At 38.7% G+C, this 26,746-nt stretch overlaps 1 protein-coding gene across 1 annotated transcript in view; it reads left to right on the top strand.

The window, feature by feature from the left end:
- RP1 (RP1 axonemal microtubule associated) overlaps positions 1–26,746 on the top strand; it is a 132,518-nt gene that overhangs the window by 63,719 nt on the left and 42,053 nt on the right. The window contains exons 26-36 of the mRNA XM_054394648.1: positions 657–735; positions 2,479–2,560; positions 3,621–3,676; positions 3,836–3,868; positions 8,505–8,674; positions 11,970–12,189; positions 13,539–13,693; positions 15,659–15,872; positions 16,953–17,143; positions 18,894–19,104; positions 25,161–25,312. Of these exons, the coding sequence (XP_054250623.1) occupies positions 657–735; positions 2,479–2,560; positions 3,621–3,676; positions 3,836–3,868; positions 8,505–8,674; positions 11,970–12,189; positions 13,539–13,693; positions 15,659–15,872; positions 16,953–17,143; positions 18,894–19,104; positions 25,161–25,312 (1,563 nt within the window). The remainder of the gene's footprint in view (positions 1–656; positions 736–2,478; positions 2,561–3,620; positions 3,677–3,835; positions 3,869–8,504; positions 8,675–11,969; positions 12,190–13,538; positions 13,694–15,658; positions 15,873–16,952; positions 17,144–18,893; positions 19,105–25,160; positions 25,313–26,746) is intronic.

A 26,746-nucleotide genomic window follows, 5' to 3' on the forward strand; every position in this document is an offset into this window, starting at 1 on the left:
GATCAGTAAATTTTGGCTAGCAAACAACATGTGTAAATATCCCTTTTACAGGTCTTACTCAAAGCACTTTACCATTTTCTCATATATTTTCTTTATTCAAAATTACTTACAGGATCACATCATATTAATAATTTTTATCTACCGGGTCATTCATTTACTGAGAGCTTTGGAGAATAGAACTCAAGTACTCCTGGTTATTTATGTTGTAAATGTAGATAAGGTGGTGACAATAACATTTTGTTCTCCTGAAGAGATCACTGTGATTTTAGAATCAGATTCTAAACCCTTACTCGCTGTCATTTTAGAATCAGGTTCTAAATCCTTACTCCCAAGTATATTTTCCAGTCTTGGTGAGGCAGATAGGGCTAGAAAATGTTATAGGAAGATGACCAGATAAATCTTTGCAGCTGTTCATTGTGTCATGCCAAAAGAATCAAGTGATGTCTCTGTGTGGAGTAATTTTAAGGTGTTTTTCCCCTTAGAAAGCTTTAAAAGATCTTCAGTGAGTGGCCAGGACCAATATATGACACCTGTATTTATTCTGAAAAAAAAAAAAAAAGAGAGAAAAAGATAAAAATCCAACTATTCTCAACTGTTATAGTCAAAGCAATAGCTGTGTTCAAGACCTTTATCATTTTCCTTGTGTGGTTCCACAGATTGATATTTTCTGCATAAAGGCTGTCTCACTGGGAGACCTGGAGAAAGTTCTGATTAGCCATGATGGAGCTGGTCCAGGTAGGATTTAACTTCCTAGAGACCAATCTGTTTTCAAGTCCTTTTTAAGCACAATGCACTTTATTCATATTGCATCCTGCACACAGAATGTGACAGAAGGTCTTGCAGTGATAAAAAAAGTCTTCCCACAGACTGGTCACTGTGATGGGATGGTGAAAAACAGTGGCAACAGGCAGTGAAAAGGACATGAGTTTAATGTCAAACACTCTCATTCCACTCTCTGTTTTCAAGTTTATTTGTAAGGAAGCACTGTTTATTTGCATGCAGAAAACTCATCAAAGCATTGCTCACACAGGTAAAACAATCCTTTATTAGACAAAGCCTGAAGACTGGCCAGAAGAGAATTAAAGACATGCAACACCTGCCTTACTGCCAAAATCTCCTTGCTTCTTTGGGCAGCAGCATAAGATTTGGTTATGTATTTAATCTGTGTAAGTCATTTGTGGAGCTGCTCCAGTGAGTGACATGTCATTCAGCTTGTAGGTTTTTCAGGCCAAAAAAAAAAAAAAGAATGTTGTGATGTGATCATTTTTTGGTAGAGGTCTTTGGTATAGGTTGCCCAGGGAGGTGGTGGAGACCCCATCCCTGGAGGCATTCAAGGTCAGGCTTGACGGGACTCTGAGCAACCTGATCTAGTTGGGGATGTCACTGCTCACTGTGTGGGGGTTGGGCTAGATGACCTCTCCCAACCCAGTGCTTTTTCTATGATTCTAATGTACTCTGGCCCTGAAGTCTTGAAGGGAAAATGCAATACTGCTCCACACACTGCCTGGGCAAGCCCTCCCTATGGGACAGAGACCTCTGCCTTCTAGGGAATTCCAGACTCAGATACAGCCAGGGAGGCAGAGAATAAATAGGATAGTTGTCTGCTTCTGACCAAAACATCCTTCATGCTGTTTTGCTACAATGTGCTGATAAATAATGGTCTGAGTCAGGCAAAACCTGGTAAGCCAAATGACAAGTTGTGACACAGAGAACAGGCTGTTTGAAAAGGGCTGTGCAGGAGAATGGCAGCAGTCACTGTGATGGTTATTGGAGGGGATCTGAGATCAATATGGATGTGGCAGTGGTCACTGCTGTTAGGGAGAGGATATATATTTACAGTATGGATGGATGCGACCTTCAGGAACTGGCCTTAGATATTCACTCTATCCAGCTGCTGGCCCTGGATACTTGGATCCTCAATTTTTACTGGCACCTAGCATAGGCTCTGCAAGGCTGCAGCCCCACTGCATTTGCAAAGGACAGCAGTAGTTATTATGATTTATTATCTTCTTTAACTGAATTGTTTTTAAATTTAGTTGAAGTGTAATTTATTATTAAGTATGAAATACTTCACTTTTATAGGTGCAAAACCAGCTTGGCTCACAGATGACCAAAATGTCCAGTTCTCACACTGATCTCAGTTAGTTGAATGAACGGATTTGTACTAATATCCTGATTACAAAGAATCAAAGAAATTTGGCTGGGATGTGAATGATGTTGGCAGTTCAGAGATGAATACATCTCCAAGAAAAAACTCCACCTCACTTAAAACAGAGCAAGGCAGAGAAGAATTAACATTGTACCTCTTGCAAGAGGCACAGAATAGTATGGCTTTTGTTCTGTAAATATATCTTATCTATTTAGCTGAGCTCTGACTTGTGTTTTTGCTGGAAAAAGATAATCTGGCCTTTTCCCTTTAAATTTATTCTTAAAAAAATGCATTATTTCACATGATAAATGTTTGTCATTTCAACACAGGCAATGGATGGTTCCTGGATAAGATTGTCATCAAATATAAAGAAGGAAAGGAAGCTCAGGAGGTTGTATTTCCTTGTAATAGGTATGTCATTCATGGAGCAAAAAGAATTTCTTACACTGCTGGCAACCTAAGGAAAAAAGAGCAGAAGAGACACTTGCACACCCCCTAGATGTATGAGCGGTGTCCCAGAGTTTTTCAGCATACATAGGATGAAAAGTTTTGCCTTTGAAGGCTGAGAACAACGTTGCTGAATTGATATAGGAGCCATAGCCTAATAACGCAAAGCAGCCCATAACCAGATGCTGCACAGGAGGAAAAGTGCATTGATCTTTTCTTGATCTAAATTATGCAGAGACTATAGGAGAATAAATACCCTTTCAGTTCCCAGTCTTTTAAGAAGTATTAAGTGGAAAGTTCTAGCTGCACAGATCTTTTTCAGGGAGTTTTGTTACATAGAAGTGCAATCTATTATGGATCTCTGGATTTAAACAAGTGCAACATCATCATGGAGATAATAGAAGAGAAGCTGATAGTGAGCACCTATTTGTTTTTCAACAAGTGAGATTGTTAAAGGCTGTAAAGTGTTATGTCAGCAAGAGGGACCAACAGGAAGAGGATGGATGCATGTTTCTAGTGGAATGATGTTGCAGGAAAGATCCTTAAACTCATCAATATACAACAAAAAGAAAGTGAAAAAGAGAAGTTCAGTTAATTGCTGCAGATCTAGAGAAGGTTCAGAACTTCCAGACCTGCAGAGGTTATACATAATTTTAAGCACAATAAATGTTAAGTAATCACTGCAGATTGTATAAGCCCCCCAAAATGAAGAGCTGAGTCTCTGATCCTGAAACTACTTAGTTTTTTAGCTAATGCACTTTATCTAGTACTGTAGGACCTCATACAGCTAGCATGAAAATTCCTACTTGCCTGAAGCAGAGTGAGCCAAGTTCACCTAATATGAACAAGGCCAACTATGATAAATGTGTAAAATACAATTTAATCTATGAAATAGTTTCCAGGTATAATTTGATTAAAAAGCATATTAAAAAAATACTATTGGGGAGAGAAGGCAATTGTCAGATGACATGTAATATGCTGATCATTTTTATTAATCTTGTTATTTTTATTTTTGCAATGAAAGGTGGTTAGATGAATATCAAGATGATGGGAAAACTGAGAGGGAGCTAACTGCCAAAAGTAAGTCTTTTGTTAATGAAAATTTGTATTATAACTACATAATGTATACTCAATGTCTAGTTAGTACTGAAGAACCCTGCTGAATGAGACCATAACTTAAGAGGAGAAGTGATAACAAAGCTTGCTCACATATTTTTTTTCCTCCTGTTCATATTTTAGAAGATGGCAATGCAATGAAGGCATTTCTTGGAGGTAAGAGTTGTTTTCTACACCATTGGTTTTGCTGTTTGAATTTAACCTGCAGATCAGTATTAAGTGACAAATATGTGAGCAAATGACCTTGTTGTGTATGCAAATATCAACTGTGAGAGAAAATGAAGATAAATTGCTGCCAATAGTTAGAGAAAGGGCTACACCCTTATAAGTAATTGAGGTAAACACACTGCTGGGTTTCTTCATATTTTGGATTTCTTTATATTTCTACTATTCTGGCCTGAAATCAGCCAGCACTTCCTCTAAGAAATGATTCAGGTGTTGTTTTGTTTATCCCAGTGTCACTGCCTTTTAGTACATGGGGACAGGTTCCCCAGCAAACATCAGCAAGTTGAAAAATGTGTGGTGAAGTGTCAGTAGAAGTGTTTTCAGGTCAAAATCCATCAGGGTATTCCTAAAGTAGTCAGAAATAGTGCAGGTTTAAACTCCAAATCTGTTAGTGAAGCTAACTGTAGTGTGATCTTGAAGGTCTTTTCCAATCAAAATGACTCTGAGATTCTATTCAGGTGGCTAAATCTGCTTGAATTACTAAAAACAAGTCAGGAAAAAACTACACACCCAGTTTTCTGGCTTTATACCCACAGTGGCCCTCACTGTAATACCCTCCCAAGTATTTAAAATCTGAGATACCATCTCTATGTTTCTCCTGAAATAGAAAAGAGAAACAGACTGACACAAATATCTTAATGAACATTTAACTGTAAAGGTATATTCTGTGCAACTCTGAGTACTCTATGGGAGAGGCCAAAGCAAAACAAACCAACAAACAAAAAAACCAAACAAAACCCAAACAAACAGGAATGTTTAAACTGATCTCTGAAAACAGTGACTTACTTTTGGTATGATGAGTCCTCATCTCTCAATCTAACTCCAGTTTTAGTGAAAATTAAATCATTTGCATTCAATCAAGCAGTTTAGCCAACAGTTGTTGTTCCATGGCAACATAACTTTGACAAGAGGAGACTGATTAACTCTGGTAAGTAAAGGCTTTCCCACAGAGAACTTTGATTTTCACAAGGGTGGCTTGGGATTGCATTCAGCTAAGTGCACAGTTCAGAGATGCAGCCATAATATCTCTTTCACCTTATGTTCAGAAAATAGACTGTATTTTGCTACTCATCAAAGGGCTGTTTTTTCTTTTTTTTTTCTTTTTGCAGTGCAGCTTCATTTTTTTATTGTGCTATACCAAGCAGGCACAGATGCACAAGCAGCTGAGAGCCTGTGAGTGTCAAGAGCAGTTAGACACAGTGTATTGATTATGAAGAGAAAGGAGTGGGCTCATTCTTAGTCAGTCTGTGAAATCTCACACTGTCAGAGTGTCCAGGAGGACCCAAAGCTTGTGTGCTGATTTCTTAGGTTGAGATCAGAGGTTCTGAATAATGATGGTGTAAAGGGGAACATTTTAAGGAAGTACTTAGCCAATTAGCTGTGCATCAGTTCAGCTTGAATTGCTCTTTAGCCATCTTTTCTTCACCCAAGGGCTTGTTCCAGTGAGGAACTGAGATAGGTGAGAGATTGTGCTTCTGTGCCTTATGTAAAAAAGATGATGGGCAAGACTGATCTCAGGATTGTTCAGTTTAATTTGTGGTGTTGTAGTGGTGAGTTCATAGATCTTGAATGTCAGAATACTGTGCTTTATAGGAAGGTAACAATCAAAAGAGATTTGGAAAGGTGTCTTGTACTCAGTTCTGTGTCAGTCCATCATGACACAGTACCAGGGTTAAAGTTGATAAGAGAAAATTCCAGAGATGCAGATTCTTGGAAAAAAAAAAAAAAAAAAAAGAAATGGCCTTAAAATGTCCCAGCCACTGCAGCAGTTGAGATTTCATGAGGGAGAGCAGACAGCAATGATAAGCAGTCCTGCTCACAGTGGAAGGGAAAACTTTCCATAAAGATTTTCCCTGATTCTATTCTATTCTATTCTATTCTATTCTATTCTACTCTATTCTATTCTATTCTATTCTATTCTATTCTATTCTATTCTATTCTATTCTATTCTATTCTATTCTATTCTATTCTATTCTATTCTATTCTATTCTATTCTATTCTATTCTATTCTATTCTATTCTATTCTATTCTATTCTATTCTGTTCTGTTCTGTTCTGTTCTGTTCTATATGTTATATAGAAATATAGTTATATATTAGATTATATATATTATATATTATATAATATGTAGTATATTATATTTATAATATTATATAATATAGTATAATATAATATAATATAATAATTCTGAGATTTTTTTTCCCCACAGAATTCTGTTTTCCCCCTACCATTCACTTTAGCAGTTGTCACATTAATGTCTCAAAGAAAACATCTGAAGCTTTATAGATAAGCTGAAAGTACAAAAATACTTCAGTACAGTAGTCACTCTGAAGGGAAGCTAGCACAGTTCAGTAGACTCAGGGGAAAAGTCTCTTTTTTTTAGTGTGGCCACACATATGAAACATAGAAGATGAGCTACTGATTTCCAGAACTTCAGAACATGCTGAAAAGCGATACAGAAATCACTGAACACAATAGATGTTTGGCATCAGTCTGCTGTCTGGTGTAGCCATCCTTACCAGTTAGCTGTTTGAGTGAATATAATATTGCACGAAAGATTATTTTGCTTTTTCTGGCATGAGCAGGTTAAAGGAATTGGCTGAATTGAGAGAAAATGCAATCAGTCTGGGTTAGCTCAGTAACCAAATTGTAGGAGCATTAAAAATAAATGTAGGAGAACAAACAGTCACAGATGTTAAGAGGCCCTTAAATCTGTTAATCACTGATTTATTTCCTGGAAAACTCCCAACTGGTGTCTTAGCCTTTCTTCTGAAATAATAATTAAAACCACAATCATAGATATTAATTGAAATAAATCACCTTGCCTGAAGTATCTTCTCTAACCCTGCTGCCTCTTTGAGCAGGGAACAAGCAGTTATGAATCTGTGCTTTCTCTTACCTTGGGGCTTGCTCTCTCCTGAAGTAGAGGAATACTAAAAAGTGGGAACCAAAACCCCCACAAAAAGTTCACCTTGGAAATCACAGTAATGCAAAAATTATCTTCATTTCATCTTGGATGTGTTCCTGAGCCAGTCTTCAAAAGAGAGCATAGTTGGAGAGGATAAGAGCTTCAGAGCTATGCTGGGAGTCTCTGTGAAAATTTGAAGCCTCTCAAAACCCCTTGGAGTGCTCAGGAACATCCAAAGCTCAAGCAATGCTTGACTTCACCAAGTGTGACACCCTGAAGGGTACCACATGCCCAGCTGGCACAAGCAGATAAAATTCAAAGCTGGCACATAGAGCAAACAACAAAAGTTCCTCGTTAGTCAAGTTGTGAACCTTCCACATCCTATATCTGACTCATTCCTGGAAATGACCTCAAAAAAGGGGTTCAGATGGAAGGATCCTTTCAGCTAGTGTGTTACTCAGCACTCTGACTGTGAGACCTGTATTTGCCTGCTGTTTTGTAGCTGAGTCCAGAAGAGTCAGGGAACGGTTAGACGGAATGCAGAAAAAGCTTCTACAATAAGGGCAAAAAGCACAATTAGCTGAAAGAAAACAATATGGAAAAACAAAGGGAAATTCTAAATCAGGAAAACCAGATTAGGTCTTCACCTAGTCTCCCTCTGCAAGCAAGTGAAAGTAATCCAAAGGAATGGAAAAAAACCCCACAAAGTACTGTAAGAAAAAGAATCACTTCCAATTCATTTTTGTTCTGAAATATGCTAAAATTTATTTTGTCAGCATGTTGCATTGTAGGCTTACACACAATCATTAAATGAATCCCTTGAGCAAATGACTCATATTATCACACTGCTGGTCACAGCCTAAACACAGGCTTTGGATTTCCTTCCACTCTTAAGTTCCCTTTGCCCTGCAGGGTCAAGTGACTTTTCTACAAGTAGTTCATCTGAATTCAGGGGAATATTTACTTTCAAGGAACTAAGTAACATCCTAATCTATAGGTTCCACCTAAGACACTGTATTTTTCCCACACCTGAAATGGTTCTCTGTAGCTTCTTAGCTGCATTCCAGGCTTCAGACATTGTTATAGATACAGGTCACCTACCAAAACCTAATCTCTAAAAGACCCAAGCCATGAGCTGAGGTCAGTGCAAAGACTTCTCCAGGACTCCCTAAACTTTAGGCTCAACCCTCATGAATGATCTGCTCTGACAAACCAGCAGAATGGAAATGACAAATTAGATTAGAAAAATCAGAGAAAATAGGTTTAAGTCACTTTGTTTAACTACTGGTGTAGCAGGAAGCACATATAAGTGGATCGCATAAAAGAATTTCAGTTGTGAGTTTTCTTTTTTTGTGTCACAAACCCTTTAAGGACTGAAATGTAATCAACTCATTACTGCAATTTAAGCAACTATTTTGTTATCAAGAACAGAAAAATCTAGCCAAATAAGTCCCTCCTTTCTTGATGTTAATTTCTGCTTGCATACCCTTTTCAACAGTTGTATTGTGTTTATCAAGGCTTGTTTAAGTTACAGTTTTCCTCAAGAGAGGGAATTACTATCTATTACTATCTGTTCATGGTTATCTTTAAATTCTCTATAGTAATAATAACCTAACCACCCATTGAGACTGAAAAATACAATGTTTTCATTTTTGTTCAGCACAACAGTGGAGAGTGCAGGTTAAAACAGATGGAGATTCCCCAGAGCCACAGGAGTGTAAAAGGACCCTTGTGATTTATGGCTCAAAGGGCAAAAGTGATGAGCTTCTGCTTTCTGCCCCAAACCCAGGACATGTGTGCTTTCTACCCAGAGCAATGGATGAATTCATTGTAAGTCATAAACAGACTGTACTACACAGAGCTTATCATGCCATTCCTCTCTAGCCAAAAGATAGACAGATCTATGTGGAATGCTAGTTTGACTGGTACAAATGACATCTTTACTTACAAAAATGGAACCATCTAACTTTAGATCCCAGGTCATCTTCTGCTCACAGTCCTGTTCTACTACAGCCATCTGTGCTCTCTTGGAATTTTCAGTGTCTTCAAGGATATGTATCGTGGAGGAAAATGGTCCTTGCTGTGTGATTTATTGCATTCAGCAGCCTGTCTTGCATTTTTCTAATTCTCTAGAGATTCCTGATTTGCAGTTCATACAAAAGGCAAAATACAGTTATTTGAGAATGCAGAAGGTGAGGGATTGGACAGAATTTCCAGAGGACATAAATGGGCTTTTCTTTCCTTTATTTCAGCCTCTGTAAAGCAGTCTCCAATCTCCCCCCACATAGTTCTGCCTCTCAGGCCAGCAGGCAGAGGATTTTTCTGGATAATCATAAATCTCAGGAGAATGCATTCACACCTATCAAAGCATGATGAACCCTGAAGAAACAGCATACACATGGCCAGTGCTAAAACCAGCCCTGATATAGTCCTGTCTACCTGTACAGCTGACACACATCCTGCTGCTTTGAAAGGATTCATGTGAGGCACCTTTTTAATGTTCAAATTCTGCCCTGGCTTTCTAGGCTAAGTCACTGCAAATTCTGTTGCTTGACATGAAGTGCAGCTTCTAAGCAGTTAGAGGAGAGAAATAGCTTGCAATTCAAGGCAGTTTTGTAGAGCTCAGAGATACTCTTCAACAGCTGCAATAAACACTCTGAAAACAATGGTGAAATCGCATTTAGAAAATGTTGTCAGATCTTCACCATAATGACCTGGTCCAGGGAGAATTTTTTATTCAAATAACAAGCTAAAGCAATTTAGGAACTTTGTGGGGAGTAAATGAAAAGATAAGTGGCACTTGTTAAAGACAAGAAAGAAGCTGCTTTGTCAGAAAACATACAGGAAACACACTGAGCAACCAAAGGAGGTTCCTAAGCCATCAACATAAACTGAAGTGGTCAACAGAGGCAGAATCTGTGTGTGGAGCAACCACAGCAGCTGGCTGAATTTTGGCATGCGTGGTTCCACAGAGCAGACCTCTGCTTCATCCAGCTGGTTGGTCTTTTCCCAAATGGCATGTGTTCCTTCTTAGACTAGGTAACTTCACCAACGGGCTATCATGGTAGGATCAGTTAGTATCATTGTGTTAATTGTGACTGCCCCTCATAGTCTGAGGTACCATAACGCCATGCAATCATAGAACTGTTGAGGTAGGAAGAGGACTTTGAGATCAACAAGTCCAACCTCTTGCCTAGAGCTCACAATCCCCCCACTGCTGCTAAGCCACTACCACTAAACCATGTCCCTAAGCACCACATCCATGCTTCTTTTAAATACATCAAGGCATGGTGACTCCAGCACTTCCCTGGGCAGCCAGTTCCAATGATTTATAACCTTGCTGTGAAGAAATTTTTCCAATATCCAACCTAAACCTCCCCTAGCACAACTTGAGGCTATTTGCTCTTGTCCTGTTGCTGGTTGCATATGAGAAGAGACTGATACCCACTTCACTCCACCATCCTTTGAGGTAGTTGTAGAGGGTGGTGAGGTCTCTCCTCAGCCTCCTCTTCTGAAGACCAAGCAGCCCCATACCCATCATACTGGGCTTCCACTCCAACAACTTTCTAAATTCTTGTTTGTACTTTGGATTGGTTTTGGGCTAGTGCCTGTATTTTCTCCTTAGTTATTTGTGTCTTTTTTTTTTTTTTTGTTGCTTTGTATGAAGATGCTAATGCTGTTTGAGTATTGTTTACTGTGCATGAGGTTTTGTCTCTTTGCCAGGTTGCTTACAGTGTCTCACAGTTTTTGTGGCCTTCTGTGGAAAGCAGGATAGCAGGTCTGAGATGAAGAAGCATTTGGGGGATTCATAGCTCTCTCCCTAAATACCTTTATACCTTCTCTAGGTGGTTCAGCTAATTAAACCCAGTTTCTTTTTACTCTCCTGTTCTTTGTTCTTACTCAGGCTATTCAGAAGAATGCAGAAGCTTTGCTCACAGTCTCCCACTGCAGCAGCAGGCTGGAGGCGTGAGCATGATACCACAAGGATGACAAGCTGTGAATTCAGCTTTCCAACAAGCAAGGAGTAAATGAACTTTTAAACCTCCCCAAAGATCCTGGTCCTAAAAAAAAAAAGGTCTTAGTAATACAGTGCAGTAAAAAGAACAACGGGTTATTGCTATAAGCAGCTCAAGTTCATGTGAAGCAGTAAGCTTAATTTTGATCTGAGCTACTTTTATTGCACACAGAGGACAGGAAGGCATGTGAATTCCTGACTTTCCAGGTGCTCTCATGCAGAGACATGCACAGATGTGCACTGTATTCAGAATGATTATTTGATCCCAAATATTTCTAACCAGTTCCTGTGAAAGAACAGGTGTAGTTTAATTGCATGTTGAAAGCAGAAGGAATAAATTGTTAGAAAGGATAAAACAGCAGCATGCTGCCAGGTAGAGTTGTTTGGTTTCAGTGGTCTTAGGCATCAAGAGTACAGTGGGTGAACTGCTTAAATAATAATAGAATTAATTAGCCCGAAGAAGAGGAGGCTGAGAGGAGACCTTATTGTTTTCTACAACTACCTGAAGGGAGGCTGTAGGGATGCCAGTGCTGGCTTCTTTTCCCAAGTAACTAAAGAAAGGACAAGAGACAATAGCCTCAAGCTGTGCCAGGGGAGGTTTAGGTTGGAAATTAGGAAGAATTCGTTTTTTTCCTGAAAGATTCTCTCACCACAGTTACCTCAGCCTCCGATTCAGCTTTTCCATTGGTTAGTGATAACTTTAGGGATTCTACACAGAGATTTGGGGAAATCAAAGAATCACAGAATCAATAAGGTTGGAAAAGACCTCAAAGATGATCAAGTCCAACCTCTCACCCAAGACTCATGACTACTAAACCATGTCACCAAGTGCCACATCCAATTCCCTCTTGAACACCTCCAGGGATGGTGACTCCACCACCTCCCTAGGCAGCACATTCCAGAGTCTAACAACTCTCTCCATGAAGGACTTTCTCCTCACCTCGAGCCTAAACTTCCCCTGGCACAGCTTGAGACTGTGTCCTCTTGTTCTGATGCTGGCTGCCTGGAAGAAGAGACCAACCCCCTCCTGGCTACAACCTCCCTTCAGGTAGTTGTAGACAGCAATTAGGTGACCCAGCCCTGACAGTATGCTCATGATATCTGTTGCAGGTTGAGACAGGAGATCTGGGAGATGTATACAAGATTCGGGTCAGCTGTGATGATGTTCCAGGCTTTGAGGGCTGGCATTTGAAGTCTTTTCACTTAGAAGAACTACACACAACACAAGAAGTGAACTTTGACTGTAACTGCTGGCTTGCTCTTAACAGAGAAGACAAGGAGCTGGTGAAAGAATTCCCTGTAGTTAATGAGGACCAGAAAACTTTACCAGGTGAAAACACTGAGAAGATATAAACAGTGCAAAGTAACCTCCTGAAAAAAAGAATCAGTGCTACAGATGTAATATAGCACTTTGCCCAGATTTGGTGTCTTCAGTGGCTCTGTTGTAACTGTCTCCATATATGCACTGCAAAAATGCTGACCACATAAGAAATTTTAATTTTCCAGTTAAGTCACTTGTCAGGTTTCACAGTTGCTAAATCTTCTCTATGATCCTGTGTGTGCAAAGCTGAACAATATAACTGTGCTTTTTTAAAGATAAAGCACACATTAAAACCCATGGCAATGATTTGTAGTAGATTATTTAATTACTTCACTTATAATCAGTTTAGTTCCTAACACAAGGATCAGAAGTAAGCCTCATTGTGCAAAAGTTTTTAATTTGTTTTTCCCCTAAGGCCTATTTTTTTGACACACTGAGAGTTTCAGAACATATTCAGACATTAACTTGGAATGTGAGGACCTGCAGAAGTACCACATTTGTTCAGAGAAGTTAGCAGTTACACATGAGATAAAAGTAATTAGAGACATGACTGCACTCCTGAAGTTCCACAAGTTGTGGCCCCTGAATATTTCACACCTATTCATGACCTGAAGAGAAACTGCAGTGTTATATTATTTAAATGTTAACTCAGCAGGACTGTACATTAAAAATGACATTTGGAGAAGTTTGCTTCTTCATCTGAGTATTAATATGTATGGAATTTAATGATCTGCCTCAGAAGAAAATCCACCCTCACCATGTAGAAGTGCATTGATACAGGAGCACTATAGAGGCAAAGAGTTTATAGTTCCTGTCATGCACCTTAAATTAATAAGTGCATTTTGGTAAATTTTTATATTTGTGTGTCATGTCATGCATCAGGATGCCATGCCACATCTGTCTCTGCTATTCTAATTTGCATAAATTTTACATAGTGCCTTATTCTTTGACCTGTGATAGTTATTATCTGCTGCAAAGATAATTCAGTTTCTAACAGTGCCTGAACAAACTCATTTAAGTTCTTATTTTCCAGATCTTGCACAGTAAAATGGAATTGGGCAGAATTTGTATGGATTTTTCAGTGGCTTAAAGCTACAGTAGTTTAAATTGTCCAAGCCCAATTCCCTTTGAATTTCTAAGGAAGTTAATGAAAAGCCTTCATTGAGCTTAGCAGGAAGAAATCAGATTCAAGAGCAACCTATTTCAGTCACTGTGTAGCAGATTTTTTTGGCAGCTGCAGAAATAAAACCAAGCAGCAGTCTTACTAAATACTCTGTGTTGCTGTTCTCTTTTAAGTACACCTTGTACTTAATCAGCTTTATTTACTCTTTTTTTTTTTTCCTCTTCTTTTTGGGCAGTCTATAAATACTTTGTCTCTGTTCACATTGGTGACTGCTGGGGAGCAGAAACTTTTGCAAACGTTTACATCAATCTCTATGGCAGAAGAGGGGACACAGGTGTGAGGAAACTCCATACATCTTTAGCAGAAGGAAGAAAATTTCAAAGGAATAAGGTAACAGCACAAAATTGGTGTCTTATGAGTGTAGGGGTTAGCACTGTATTGAGTAGCACTTAATGCCTACCTAGAATACATCTTGCTACAGATGGGTGACAATTTGGAAACAGAATTTATCTTCCAGATATTCACAGCAGACCAATGTGTTATTTCCTTCATGCACAAGAACACCTCCACAAGATGATAAAGGCTCCACATAAGCACAAAGAAAGCAGATTACTGGGGAGAACTGTGATCATGCTTCTTCCATTCCAAAAATAGGAAAGCCCAGGTCCAAAGAATTAAAAATAAGTTATTTGAAATAAGTTACAGAGAGTGTTGTGAGACTTCTGCAATCAGTGATGTTTCTGTAACTACAATCCTACATGAAACACTAAGTATTGCTAAGTATAGACAAGAGAAGAATTTCATTAAAGGAAGAGAATGCACAAGCCCCCACTGTTTCTAGATGACTAAGAGCAGTGAAATTCTTCTCTTTCCTAGGAGAGGTTCAGTCACTGAAAGATTGGAGAAACTCACTACCAAGGCCTGAATTGTCAAGGAGAGTCTTAGATTTTTGTGAATTTCATTAGACAGCATTTCATAGAATCATAGAATCCTAGAGTGGCTTAGGTTGGAAGGGACCATAGAGATCATCTGCTTCAAGCTCCCTGCCATGGGCAAGGATGCCTCTCAACTAGGCTTGGTTGTTCAAGGTCTCATCCAACCTGGCCTTGAACACCTCCAGAGAGGAGGCATCCACAACCTCCCTGGGCAGCCTGTTACAGAGCATCACCACCTTCATACTGAAGAACTTCTTCCTAAGATCCAGTCTTAACAATCTCTGGTTTAGTAAGTTCCTACTGTTGAATTAATGTTTCACTGGGATGACAGCATTAATTACAATCCTAGACCCTTCTGTTTAAACTCCAGTTGTTCATAAACTTGTTGACCCTTGGCAGGTCCCAGCAGGACTGTCTGGCCCTAGGCTGGGCCACATGCACAACACCTGGCTTTCTTACACAAGCAAGCATTTACTGGGGCATATAATTACCTTGTTTGCAGTTCATATTTTTCCTTACCTTATTAATTTTGTTGTCCCTATTCTCATCTGGGGATGCTTGTGTTTACTTCTCTATTGTCTCACTCTGACTTCTCCTTTCTACTTTGCTTCCCAAACCTCATCTTTTCCTCAATTCATTCTTCACCTTATTTTTAATTTCCTTCTTTCTCTTGCTTACTCTTTTCTCTGTTTACTGTTTCCACAATTATTTTAATTTTGTAAGAAAAACAGACAAGCTTTTCTGACTATTGGAGAAGAATTTCAAGGCTACCTTGGACAGAACATGCTCTTTTTGGAATTCTAACACTTCTTTAGGGCTATTAAGACATAATTAGGTTGGTAGGATCACAGAATCACAGAATGTTATGGGTTGGAAGGGACCTCCAGAGATCATCAGCTCCAATCCCCCTACCAAAGCAGGATCACCCAGGACAGGTCACACAAGAATGCATTCTGATGGACCTTAAAAGTCTCCAGGGAGGGAGACTCCACAACCTCTCTGGGCAGCCTGCTCCAGTGCTCTGTCACCCTCATCATACAGAAGTGTCTCCTTGTGTTGAGGTGGAATCTCCTGCGTTCTAGCTTGGTAGAAGTACCTGGAAAGATAGAAATTTGCTCAAAACCAAAATCTTATCATAACACTTTGACTGTCAGAAGGTTGAGGCAAATGCATTTTCATGTCATGTGAAATGACTAATGAAATGATTCATATTGTCCAAAGATGGTGAAGTTACCACACATCACTAATGATGAATGTGGGATTCAATGTTAGGTATAATCAGTGGGTGCCTTCTTAGATTCAGAGAGCAGATGTTATGTTAAATATGACCAAAAAACAGATTTTAAACCCTTAACTGAATCCAGGATAACACTTCCCCCAAAGTCCAAATTCTGCTTTAAGTGTTTCCCTTTTTTTGCAGGTGGATTCCTTTTTGGTGGAAGCTGTTTCTCTGGGTCATTTGCAAAAAGTGGTCATAGGACATGATGGAGAAGGCTATGGGGCTGGGATGTACCTCAAGATGGTAACAGTCAAGGAATCACAAGACTCAGACAAAGAATGGGTCTTCCCTCTGTGGAACTGGCTGGATACTCATTTGGGATTATGTGAGACTGTTTGTGAGATTGTGACAGTTGGTAAGATCTGCTGCATAACTGGAAAGTCTGCTAGATCTGGATCTAGATATGTTTGGTTACAAATCTTTCAGATCCCTATAGTGCCTTTCCTCTGTTGAAAATGTGAATGTAAAAAAAAGTTCCTTCAGGGAAGCAAGCCTGGTCTTTACCTGTGAGATTATTCCACAGCACAAAGCAACAGTTCTGCTATGGGGAGTTTTTGCTTATTTCAAGCCTGCAATGCCACAATTTGTGCATATGTAAAACTGGCTGTGCCTGGCAAAAGGGAAGGACCTTCATTTATTTAGAAGTAGGAGAAAAGATTCCTTCAGTCCTGTGAAAACCACACCATCTAAATACAAAGATTTGTCCAGAGCGAGAAAGTTTGAAAACTTAAGGTGCCCCTGGTAGATATGCAGGTATTCAGCTGTGTGTTGTTTCTGAGTTGTGCAAAGTACATTTTACTGAGCTGTTCCTTTCCATTAAGCTGTTTTCATTTCCCATAGAATGGTTAGAACAGAAGGAAAACAAAGAATAGCAGCAAGTAATGAGGAAAAAGAGAGGGAGGTAGTAATATTGATCTTGTGAGGATCTGGCAAATATTTTTGTGTGTTTATTATAGGCTTACCTGTCACTCCCACACTATCACAGCACACATTACATTGCTAGGTAAAGCCTAGGTACAAGCAGAGTTCATTAGTACTACTCATTTTGCATTAGGTTCCTACATGCTGCAGATGGCTGGTGCTTCTCAATGATAAATTGATTTTAGTAGCATTGATTTTTAAGAACTATTAATTAGCCCTCTGAAAGGTAACTGAATGTTCTCTTAGCAATTACCAAACATGACAAGGAAAATACCTTGGCATGAAGAAAAGATCCCTGAAACTAAATTTGGAAAGAACATTAAGCTGTTAAATTCTTGGCAAAAAACAATATAATAAAGGTATTGATGTGTTGTTCTGAGTGAACTGTTGCTATAGATACCACATAACCTGCAAATAGAGCTTTATTTGTGTACCATAAAGGCTATGGTCTTGATATATCATGCCATTGTCTCATGCTGTCATCTTTCCACTTTCTTTTTCATGATTTGTAAAGGTAGAAGATTAACATCTAGTCCTAAACTGCCTGAAATCAACAGGAAGCCATCAGGAGTCTGGATAATGGACATCACTGGATCTGAGTTGAGCAAAGAAGAGGATCCAATATGCCTTTCTTTTATCTTCTATGACAACCTGAGTCACAAAAAGTTGCCAATTCAAGTTACAGGAAACACAGTTCAGATCAAAGTACTTCAGCCTTTCTCTCTTGAAAGAAAAGCCCAAGAATCCTATAGCTGATAACCTTCTTAGTTCTGAGATAAACTGTTTCTTTAAACTAAACTACCAACTTGATGTTTATGCCCTTTGTGTAGCTTGGTACAGGTCATAATTTTTGGTTTTAGGGAGCAACACTGGCACATGAGCAATGGGGTTTGAATGAGCAGATTCTCCCAGGGTCTCCTACTGAGTATGTTTAAGTGAGCTAATTGGTCCCCTGGTGCATATCACAGTATATACCACACTGATTTACAGGTTCTGTGGATCTCACACAACCAAGTAATTTGGAAACATACAATATGCCATGTGATGCTGTAGAGCTTTTGGGTCTGATGATGGAGAAGGAAGAATCACAAAAGAGAGAGAACTCACAGAAAGTTCATTTTTCTGTTTCCCACAATTTATTCATCCCTGCCACCACATTCCTCTGGGCTGAATGCCTTTTCTTGCCTAGTTTGGCTTTTTTTCCCTTCTTGATCAGATCATTTTTACCCATGAGTTTTCTCCTTCTTCTTCATTTCTTCTGCCTTTCCATCATTTGTCTTTGCTTCCTCCTATTACCTGTTAAGTGAAATATTAACAAGTTGCTGAGGTCCACTTTCACTGAGGTATAACCTGCTACTTTTCACAATGCTCTTACTTCCCTCTTGGAGCTATAATTCCTTCCTGGTGTCAGCACTGTTTTAATACTTTTCTGGTTTTGCTCTCCATGAAAGACCAGTTGAGCAGAGTTTGGAACTGACCTGAAGGTAAGCACTGCAGACATCTCCTCTGGCTCAGGGATTTCCTGAGCCGCAAAGTGCTGCAAGGTAGGAGTTCAAGGGAAGTGTGACTGCTATTTGTCCTGTTCTTCTACTGCTTGTTCCATCCTTCTATTGACCTTTGCAGATTTTGAGATGACTGATCCCTGTGAGAAAATGAGATGGTGGGAATATGGGAATAAAGTGGGCAGACGGGGAAGTGGGAAATGCACAATCCAACATTGCTGGAGAGGCTCAAGTCAGATCTCTGGGTAGTGTTTGAAATGAAAGAGCAGGGCAAAGAATATGAGAAGCAGAGAATGGGAACAGACAACTTCTGTTTCCCACTTCTTTTGCCCTTACAGGGAAAAATTATTGCCTTAAAAACAATAATTAGCTATCTAAAGCCTGCTTTCCCTTACTCAAGCACTGCTAGTTCACAGAGAAGCTGTACTACCCCTACTAGCCCTAGATTTTTTTCCTCAGGCATGAATTCTAGAAAAGGAAGATTTTAATGGGCAGCTTCTATTAATACACAATGTATAGTGAAGTTGAGGCATCTCCTGGACATTTCCTCCAAACAGGATTAATTGCCCTTCAAATTTATAGTTGCAAGTTGTAAGAAATATTTCTAGTAGTGTTCAAATTTTTTTAAATTGACTAAAACTTCTGTGTCTGCAAATAGCCTGCAGTGTAACAGTGCAATATGTAGTGCAGTAGTATCTGAGAACCTGTGTCTTGTTCTCTGTACACATATCAGCAGGGACTGCTGATATCCGACCCCCAAAATTCCATTTCCTCATTCACCCAGTAAATCGATTCTGTATTGATTAAAAAGGGGAGGGGAAACAGTAGCAGTTATAAATCTGTCCCAATTCTTTAACCACCAAAGTTTATCCAACTGTTGCTTACAGCTGTCAGCTGCATTTCATCTGCCATGATCACAAGGAGCTCCACTCATCTTCTTTTCCCTCACACAGGACGACCTGGCAGGTATTGGCTCAATATCCAAAGTTCAGGTCACTGGCCCACACAGCCAGCTGAAGCAGCCATGGCACTTGGATTTACTGCATCTGAAGCACACAGGCACAAAGGAAGAGATGCATTTAGCTTTTGACTGCTGGTTCAACCCTAATGAAGACAAATGTGTAGAACTGCCAGCTCTATATGCAGATCAGGAGCCTTTGCCTGGTAAGCTGTCTTTTTTTGTTTTGTGTTGCTACTGGGGCAGGGATCTGTCACTGGAATACCAGTGTATCTCTTTGGGGCCTGAAATACTGTGTGAGGATTTCCACAACATTTTGACATTAAGGAGTGTGATGGTTTTGCACATGCACTTAGCACAAAAGAAAGCTGCACAGAAAACATTGGGATCAGGATTATGACAGATGCTACAACTGCTGACTTCAAACACAGGATTTGGCTTCTTTCATGTCAGATGAGGTTCCAGTCTCAGCTCTTGATTATTTATTATCTCTTCAGATTAATGTTATTTTAGCTGAATATGTGAACACAATATCATCTGCTGTGTGACATCACCTGCATCTTCCTATTCACAAAGAAAAATGTGTGACCTAGAAGCACAGCCAAATTATTAAGAATGCAAGAATTGCAGAGACCCCCTGCAAACCAGAGAGACTATTTAAGATATGTTACAATTAGTCAGCAAAGAGATATCCAAGAATTTCAATTGCATTGGTATTTTATTGATGTCAATGTGAAATTTATAGCACAGTATGTAACGTTCCACAAAATATCTATATAAAGTTGGCTCTTTCTCTGCTGTTGGTAGCACATGTAAATTGCATGATGCCAGAGACATAATAAAGTGATTTCTCCCAACCCCCCAGGAACAAGGAGAGGAACAACCAATTGCATACTGATAACTTGATCAGTAGCTCTTTATGAACAGACTTCCCATCTATCCTGCTCATTAGAATAAAGAGGATTGATGGGGATAGTAAAGATCATATATTGAGGCTTTTAGTGACAGTTAAGAGGTTTATTGCTAGAGGCTATAGTACAAAGAGTGTTCTGCTTAAAGAGGAACTAATAGAAAAAGAAGCAGCCCAGAAAGAGGAATAAAATATTCCATGTGAACTCTTGCACACAATTCTCTGGGGAGATTTTCCTAAATATTTTATCCCATTTAAAGTTGAAATCTGAACAAATAAAGCACTGAAGACCTTTTAAATCTATGTTTTTGTGTGGGCTTACGTAATGTGAAACAATTAATAGCCTTGTATGCATGGGAAAAAAAAGTGATTTTAGGGGTTTGATCTGTCAGATTCCAAACAACACTGGATGTTGAATATAATATATGCAGGATGTCCAATTATGAATCCAGTAAATCTAGAGCTTGTGGGCTATGGAAGTGATTTTTCACACCCATTAAATCCCATCAGAGTTATCAGCTGTCATTGAATCTAGTCTTAATAATGAAAAACAAACACATGAAAAAAATAAGCAAAATTTAAATGTTAATCACTGAAATATCTTTTAATTTCTATTTTTTTTCCTTCCCCTGTCTGTAGAAATATTTCTTCTTAAAAGTGACTGTAGGTAACTTCCCAGATACAATTCTATCAAGAAAAACAAGGTCAAATGATTCTTATTGCATAATTTCATTGGGTTCTGTAGGATTATCTCAGAGATGAATTTGTATTCTGGGTATTAGCTAGTGTCACAGAAGCAAATCATCTCTGTGAGTTCTTTTCTTTAGTCTGTTCATCCTAGTATTTGTGAGCACATTGTTTTAGTCTAGCTGCATCACAGGCTAAGATGCTTGTCACAGAGATGATAAACCTTTTAGGACTTCGGATTAAGACGATCATGGTTAAAATGTGATAATTCTGTGATAATTCTGTGCAGAACATTGATGTGAATATTGACACTCTGGGACAAAACCATTGCACACAATAGCAATTAACAAGTTAGAGATTCTTGCTGTTAGCCTGTGAAAAAAAAAAAGTCCTTGTCAGCTATACCAAACAGCTCTGCAATAGAGTATCCTAGCCTGCCCTACATGGATTCTCGTCCTCACCATCTTATCTGCCCATGTGGAACCTGACAAGCTGCAGAGGAAAGCAGTAAGTGAAAAGGTCTTGAGAGCTTGAGCAGGAGAAGAGCTCATTTGATAGTTCATTTCCTTCCCCACAGCTTTTCATACTGTTTCCCTCTCTGTTGGAAAAACTACCTGTATTACCTGATTTCATTACAAAGCTAAAATCACAATGGTGTGAAAGGCTTGACTATGGCTCTGACATTCAGAAGTGATGTGTTTGTATCATTTAAAACTGTTCACCCTTGAAAGTCTGTTGAGAGTTTTGTGGATAAATGTTGCTGAATTATCACAATAAATGATGTTAGAATACATAGTAAATTCAGCAACAGAAGAAGGCAAATTCAAAGCACAACCTTTCATCTTTAATTCATGGGGCTGTCCCCCCTTTTTGAGGAGCATTAAGTGATCACTTTAGTTTCTCACTGTGTTGGTTTTATACCTGAAGCAGAGCTTGTGTAAATAGAATTGTGAAGGCACAAAGAATGGCAAGGTTGAATGGAATATCTTATGTTAATAGATTTTTGTTGAGGTGTGTTGTTCATTTGAGAGACAGAATGGTCCCAAACTCACCATAAAAGCTTTTGCCTCATTTCTCAGCATTCCTTTTGTGTTATGCCTTCCCTCATAGAGGTTACTTTGGTGGTTTGGGTTTTTTTGTTTTTATTTCATTGATTTAGTGGAAGACCTTTCTCTGATCCAGAATCTGTGAAAACTAATGGGAAATATTTGCTGTGACTACAGTGAGCTTTAAATTATGCATCAGTAGATTCAGCTGAAAATCCTGACTTGGCAAAAACACCAGAGATGCTTCTAATTTTCAGTGTGTATCTCATCTGAATACTACTTCACAGAATCATAGAATTGTTTTGGTTGGAAGAGACCTTTAAGATCATCAAGTCCAACCATTAACCCAGTACTGCCAGGTCATCACTAAACCATATCCTTCAGCACCACAATAATTTCTGGTAATAGAGGCCAACATCAGGCTTCAGATTCAGATCACATCTGTGGATCACACTCTTCTGATCTTGTTCACATGAGGAATCTTTTGACTTCAATGAATCTGCTTCCATGGCCAAGGTATGCATGTAAGGAAATGCTCTAGATGGATAACACAGAATCTTACCTTCAGGTCTAGCTCCTCTAAAAGCAAAAATGTCTTTGGCCAAATGCCAGAGAGTCACTTGGACAGCTCTTGTCCTTTCAACTACCTTGTGACTTCAGCAGCTGCACTGATTGATTGCAGCTATGCTGCCTTTCACCTGACAGTGTGTGTTTAACTACTTTAAAGAAAAGGATGAGATACATTAGGGCCTCAGTCCAGCAAAACTCTTGGTTTACTTCTTATCATCAAACATGAGAGATGTCATCAATTACAAGTATTTTCCCAGCTTTTGATTTAAATTACTTTTTTAATGCATTTATTTGTATTATTAAAACTGAATCCCGGGGAAGTCCCTGAAGGAAACAGTGCTGTAGTGAAACAAAGGTGATTTTCACAAAGCAGATTTGCTCAGATGCCATCCCCCGTAGTAAAAGATGAAGAGACACAAAGACATCTCAGAAGCTTATTTCAATGAGCACACCTTTATTATCAGACTGATACAGCCCTTATTATTTACTGAATCCTTTTAGATATTAATTTTTCAATCAGTATGCAAACCTACCCTTTAGAACCCTCGTTCCAGCAGCGTGACCTTTTTATTTTAGACATATGAAGAAATAGCTACACAAGATGTCACAATATTTGAATTCAGGTCTTTTGATTATAACACTCAACATGAATAGCACCAACTTGTGAAAAGAGCTGTAAGAAAAGCTTAAAAATAAATATCCTTGGAACACTTCTCTCTTCCCCCCCACCCCCCTGTTTTCCTATCACCTACGCAGGAAAATAAATGACAAGCTTAGCTTTTGGGTCCTAACAATCATTCTCAAACCTACTAGAAATTTCTCATAATTATATCTTTGTAAAGGATGTACAGTTTGGTTAAACGGGACCATTTGAAACTTGGAATAAATTTGTCTCAAGAAGCAAACTGTACTGAAAATATCAGAAGTTTCCAGAATATATACCTAGGTATTTGTGTATCCTGTGATGTATTTTAGCCTGAAATACATGTTTCAGACTTGAATAATTTGTATTTCACTGCTCTCTGGCTTGTAGTGTTGTTGGGGAGATTGAAAGTGCTTCTTAGTTTCTCCTGTCTGTCTAAAGCATCATTTCCCTTTGCACAAATGCAACATCTTTACACACATCTGCTTTTCCTGGGGAAGCAGATGTTATAGAGCCAGCCAGATCCCAGGTTAGGGACAAGAGGGAGAGTGAGGCTGGAAGACTTTCTCTAGCATGTAACTGTCACATAGTCTAGATGTTGTCTGTATCTGCTTTACTGCACCAGTGAGGAAGGTGGTGGGTGTTGGGGCTGAATAGTTTGGAGGAGTCAAAGATAGCTCAGTATTTGTAAAATGCTGGATTTTAAGGGTGCTCAGTCCTTAAAAAAAAAAAAACAACCAACCAACCAAAAAAAATCCAAAACCCAAAACCCCAGCAAAACCAAATCCAGTCTTGAAGCTTGTGACAAGAAATGTTCAAGAGGTAATATATGCATTCTTGAGTACATTCCTGGTATATGTGCAGTGTTTATTATCCACATCCCATATGTGAATTTGTATTTTACAGTGGATAAAAATGTTTTCCTGCTTCTGAAAAACAATATAAAGTTGTGGTTTACAAACCACAAAATAGCTTTGGTTTGGTTTGTTTTTTTTTCCTTAGGTCAAATTAATGATGCTTGTTGGTTGAAAGCAGAAAACCTTCAGACCACTTAAGTTTTAGACTCTTAACTTCTAGTGTCTATCCCTAAAATACATGGCAACCTATCTTAGGTGTTTTCTACAGCACCTACCTTTCCCTGCTGACTACATGAGGATCCTGCTCCTAATATAGCTACCTGAGTTAGATTCCTGAAGTGGCAGCACCTGTGTCATACTAACGAGCAGAGATTTATTATTGTAATCTGAGTAAGGGTAGACTTGCAACACTAGAAGGGAAAAAAAAAAAAAACCCACACCTGATCCCCCTTATTTTTATTCCTGGCTCCTTGGTAAAATGATGCAAATAATCATGAATATTGAGATTGCGACCTGCTCCCATTTAAGCAGTTCCTTATTTCCATGATAAACTTGGGGCTAAAATAGGTCCTTTAAATAATGAACATAGAAGTTTTCCATAAAGTTTCTTTGCAATTAATGCAATCTGGTCCCATCTGCATTACTCCTTTGAGTATTGTGGCAGAAAGAAGCAAGGAAGGAGGAGCTCCACAGGGTGGCCATAGCTGTCTCTTCTCATCTCTCTACTATGACTGCAGCTGAGAAAACCAGGAATGCTTCCCCTTAAACTCCAGTTTCACCTAGCTGATCTGTGTTTGTGGGTTTGTATATAGTACCTGGGAGGTTCTTTGGAGACTGACACAAATGTGAGGTGGTTTTTTGATTTATGTATCAAAACTGATGTTCAACAAGTTTTTTATTCAGTATTTCTGCCACACCTTAACATCTTTTAACTCAACAATATTGTGGCAACATTACTGCAATGAGAAAGCTTGATAGCCCTGGTGTGTTTATTCAGTGAGAGATAATTACATGAGTTCAAAGCTTAAGACAATCAGGTCCCAGCTTTCTTCTAAGCTACTTTATACTTGAAAGGTCTCATTTAATTTCAAGGAGAATATAACAGACAAAGAGGGAAGAAAGAAATAAAGAAATATGAGTGAATAGCTTTAGAAAGGAGAACTTAGACTTTCCAAAGAGCATGTAAACATTAAGTATTTCTTAGAAAGGGATTCCCTACCTTAGAGGGAAGGGGATCAATACATGGGAGATCCTTTGCCCCAAGCTGCAGCCAGTGGTGCTGATTTTCTGGAAGCGGTGTCAGAACAGAAGAAGTCTGGATTGTGCATCAAGAATGTGTTTTGGTTGTGTATATCACCAGCACTGAAAGACACCTCCTTTGTCTTTGCTCTGTGGCACAGTATGGCATTCAGATGAAACATGTAATGGTTTCTGCAAGTGACTGGTACATCGTGCAAGTGTTGGGTGAGAAGACAAGGAGCATTTTCTCCTACTGACTTTTTATTATTATTATTTGTGTTTGTTTTTGTTTTTTTTTTTTTTCTTGAAGTTGTGGAGTATGCAATCCATTTGCACACAGGAGACCTGAAGAAAGCAGATGCCACTGGTGAGGCTTATCTTTGTGTGCAAGGAGAAAGGAATGACACGGGGAAACGATGGCTTAACTCAAGAAACAGCCTGATCACTTTTGCTAGAGGGCAGGTAAAAAAGAAATGAGTTAAATGCAACTCAGTCTGAGAGTTTCTTTTTGTTAAAACTCATGCTAACATAAAGCATTTCATGGACAGAGTATCAAAATGCTAATATTTCATTTTCCATATAGACACAATTTTCTTAGAGGTGGTTGCCTTCGTAAGTAACAGCAGCAGCACTGCATGACAGTGAAAAGGTTAAGTTGATGAAGTAATTTTGAGTTGGACTAAATATACTCTAAATGTTCTACCTTCCAAACTTTTAAGGCCAGGGAGACATCAGTGCTTTGTTAAAACATGCCTGATTGATAGAACTAATAATGTTTCTGTAGGATACCTTGCCTTTTCTACCTACCATGACCTTTTCTTGTTAACTTTCCTGGATGCTAATGTGAGTGTTCCAAGCAGAGCTTTCTTTTTTTTCCGTTATGTTTCCAATTCTTCCACCTACTTACACTTTTAAACATGGTAAACATATTCTTGCTTTTTAAGGTTTAAAGGGTTTTTCCTAGAGGAGTAATTCCTGGAGTAGTTCCTGGCATAAGAACAAAGTAACAAACAAATTTCAGATCAGAAGAAACTATGTATTTCAGATCAAAAGGAAATGTCTAGTTGATACTTTACCAGAACTTACTGTTTACTCTGAGCTGAGATTTGGAAGACTTTTTTTTTCATTTTAGTTTTAAAAGAAGCATTAAAAAAATTATTGCAAAGTACACAAGAATCTTCTTTTGGGGAGGGCAGGAGAAAGTATTTTGTTGTTGCCAGTTAACCCAGACTAGTTTGTCCTAAAATGTAAAGATCTAGAGAGACGTGCTTGCAACATGCTTCATTTCCTCTTTGAATGTGCCTCTGTTGATTTTATTTGCTTTCCTGTTGTAAAGATTCTATAAGACACAACAGGTTTTGTATGAAAACCAAACTAATCCTTTGTTAGTGATTATGTCCTCTGCATTTTCTTTCTCCTTTGTGGAAGAGAATATGCATGCCCAACGTCAAAGAATCATCGAATCACAGAATGTTTGGGGTTAGAAGGAACCTGGGCCAACCTCTACTTCAGATTTCACAAAATAAATGTGAAAATAATAATGACAGTGTAGTAGGAGTCATCTGGCTTTAAAGGAGTAATGTAGGAAATTCTATAGATTAATTACTTAGATGATGCTGATACATCTTAAAGATTAGAGAAATCTGAACAGCAACACTGCTTGCAACAGTACAGGATTCCTGTTTCTTTCAAAAAGACCAAACTGTCCTGAGCTTTTTTATTATTATTATCTTGTAATAGATATTTTTTTTTCAGAATAAAACTTGTAGAGAAAAATCTGTGAACAATACAATTGCCTTCTATGAATTCTCAGTGCAGTGGAAATAGAACTCATCTGCAAATTCACAAGGATTTTTTTCTAGCTAATCCAGATTCTGTCTCAGTTTTTTGAATGGG

This window comes from Indicator indicator, chromosome 31, assembly GCF_027791375.1.
Source record: "Indicator indicator isolate 239-I01 chromosome 31, UM_Iind_1.1, whole genome shotgun sequence".
Classification (NCBI taxonomy): Eukaryota; Metazoa; Chordata; class Aves; order Piciformes; family Indicatoridae; genus Indicator; species Indicator indicator.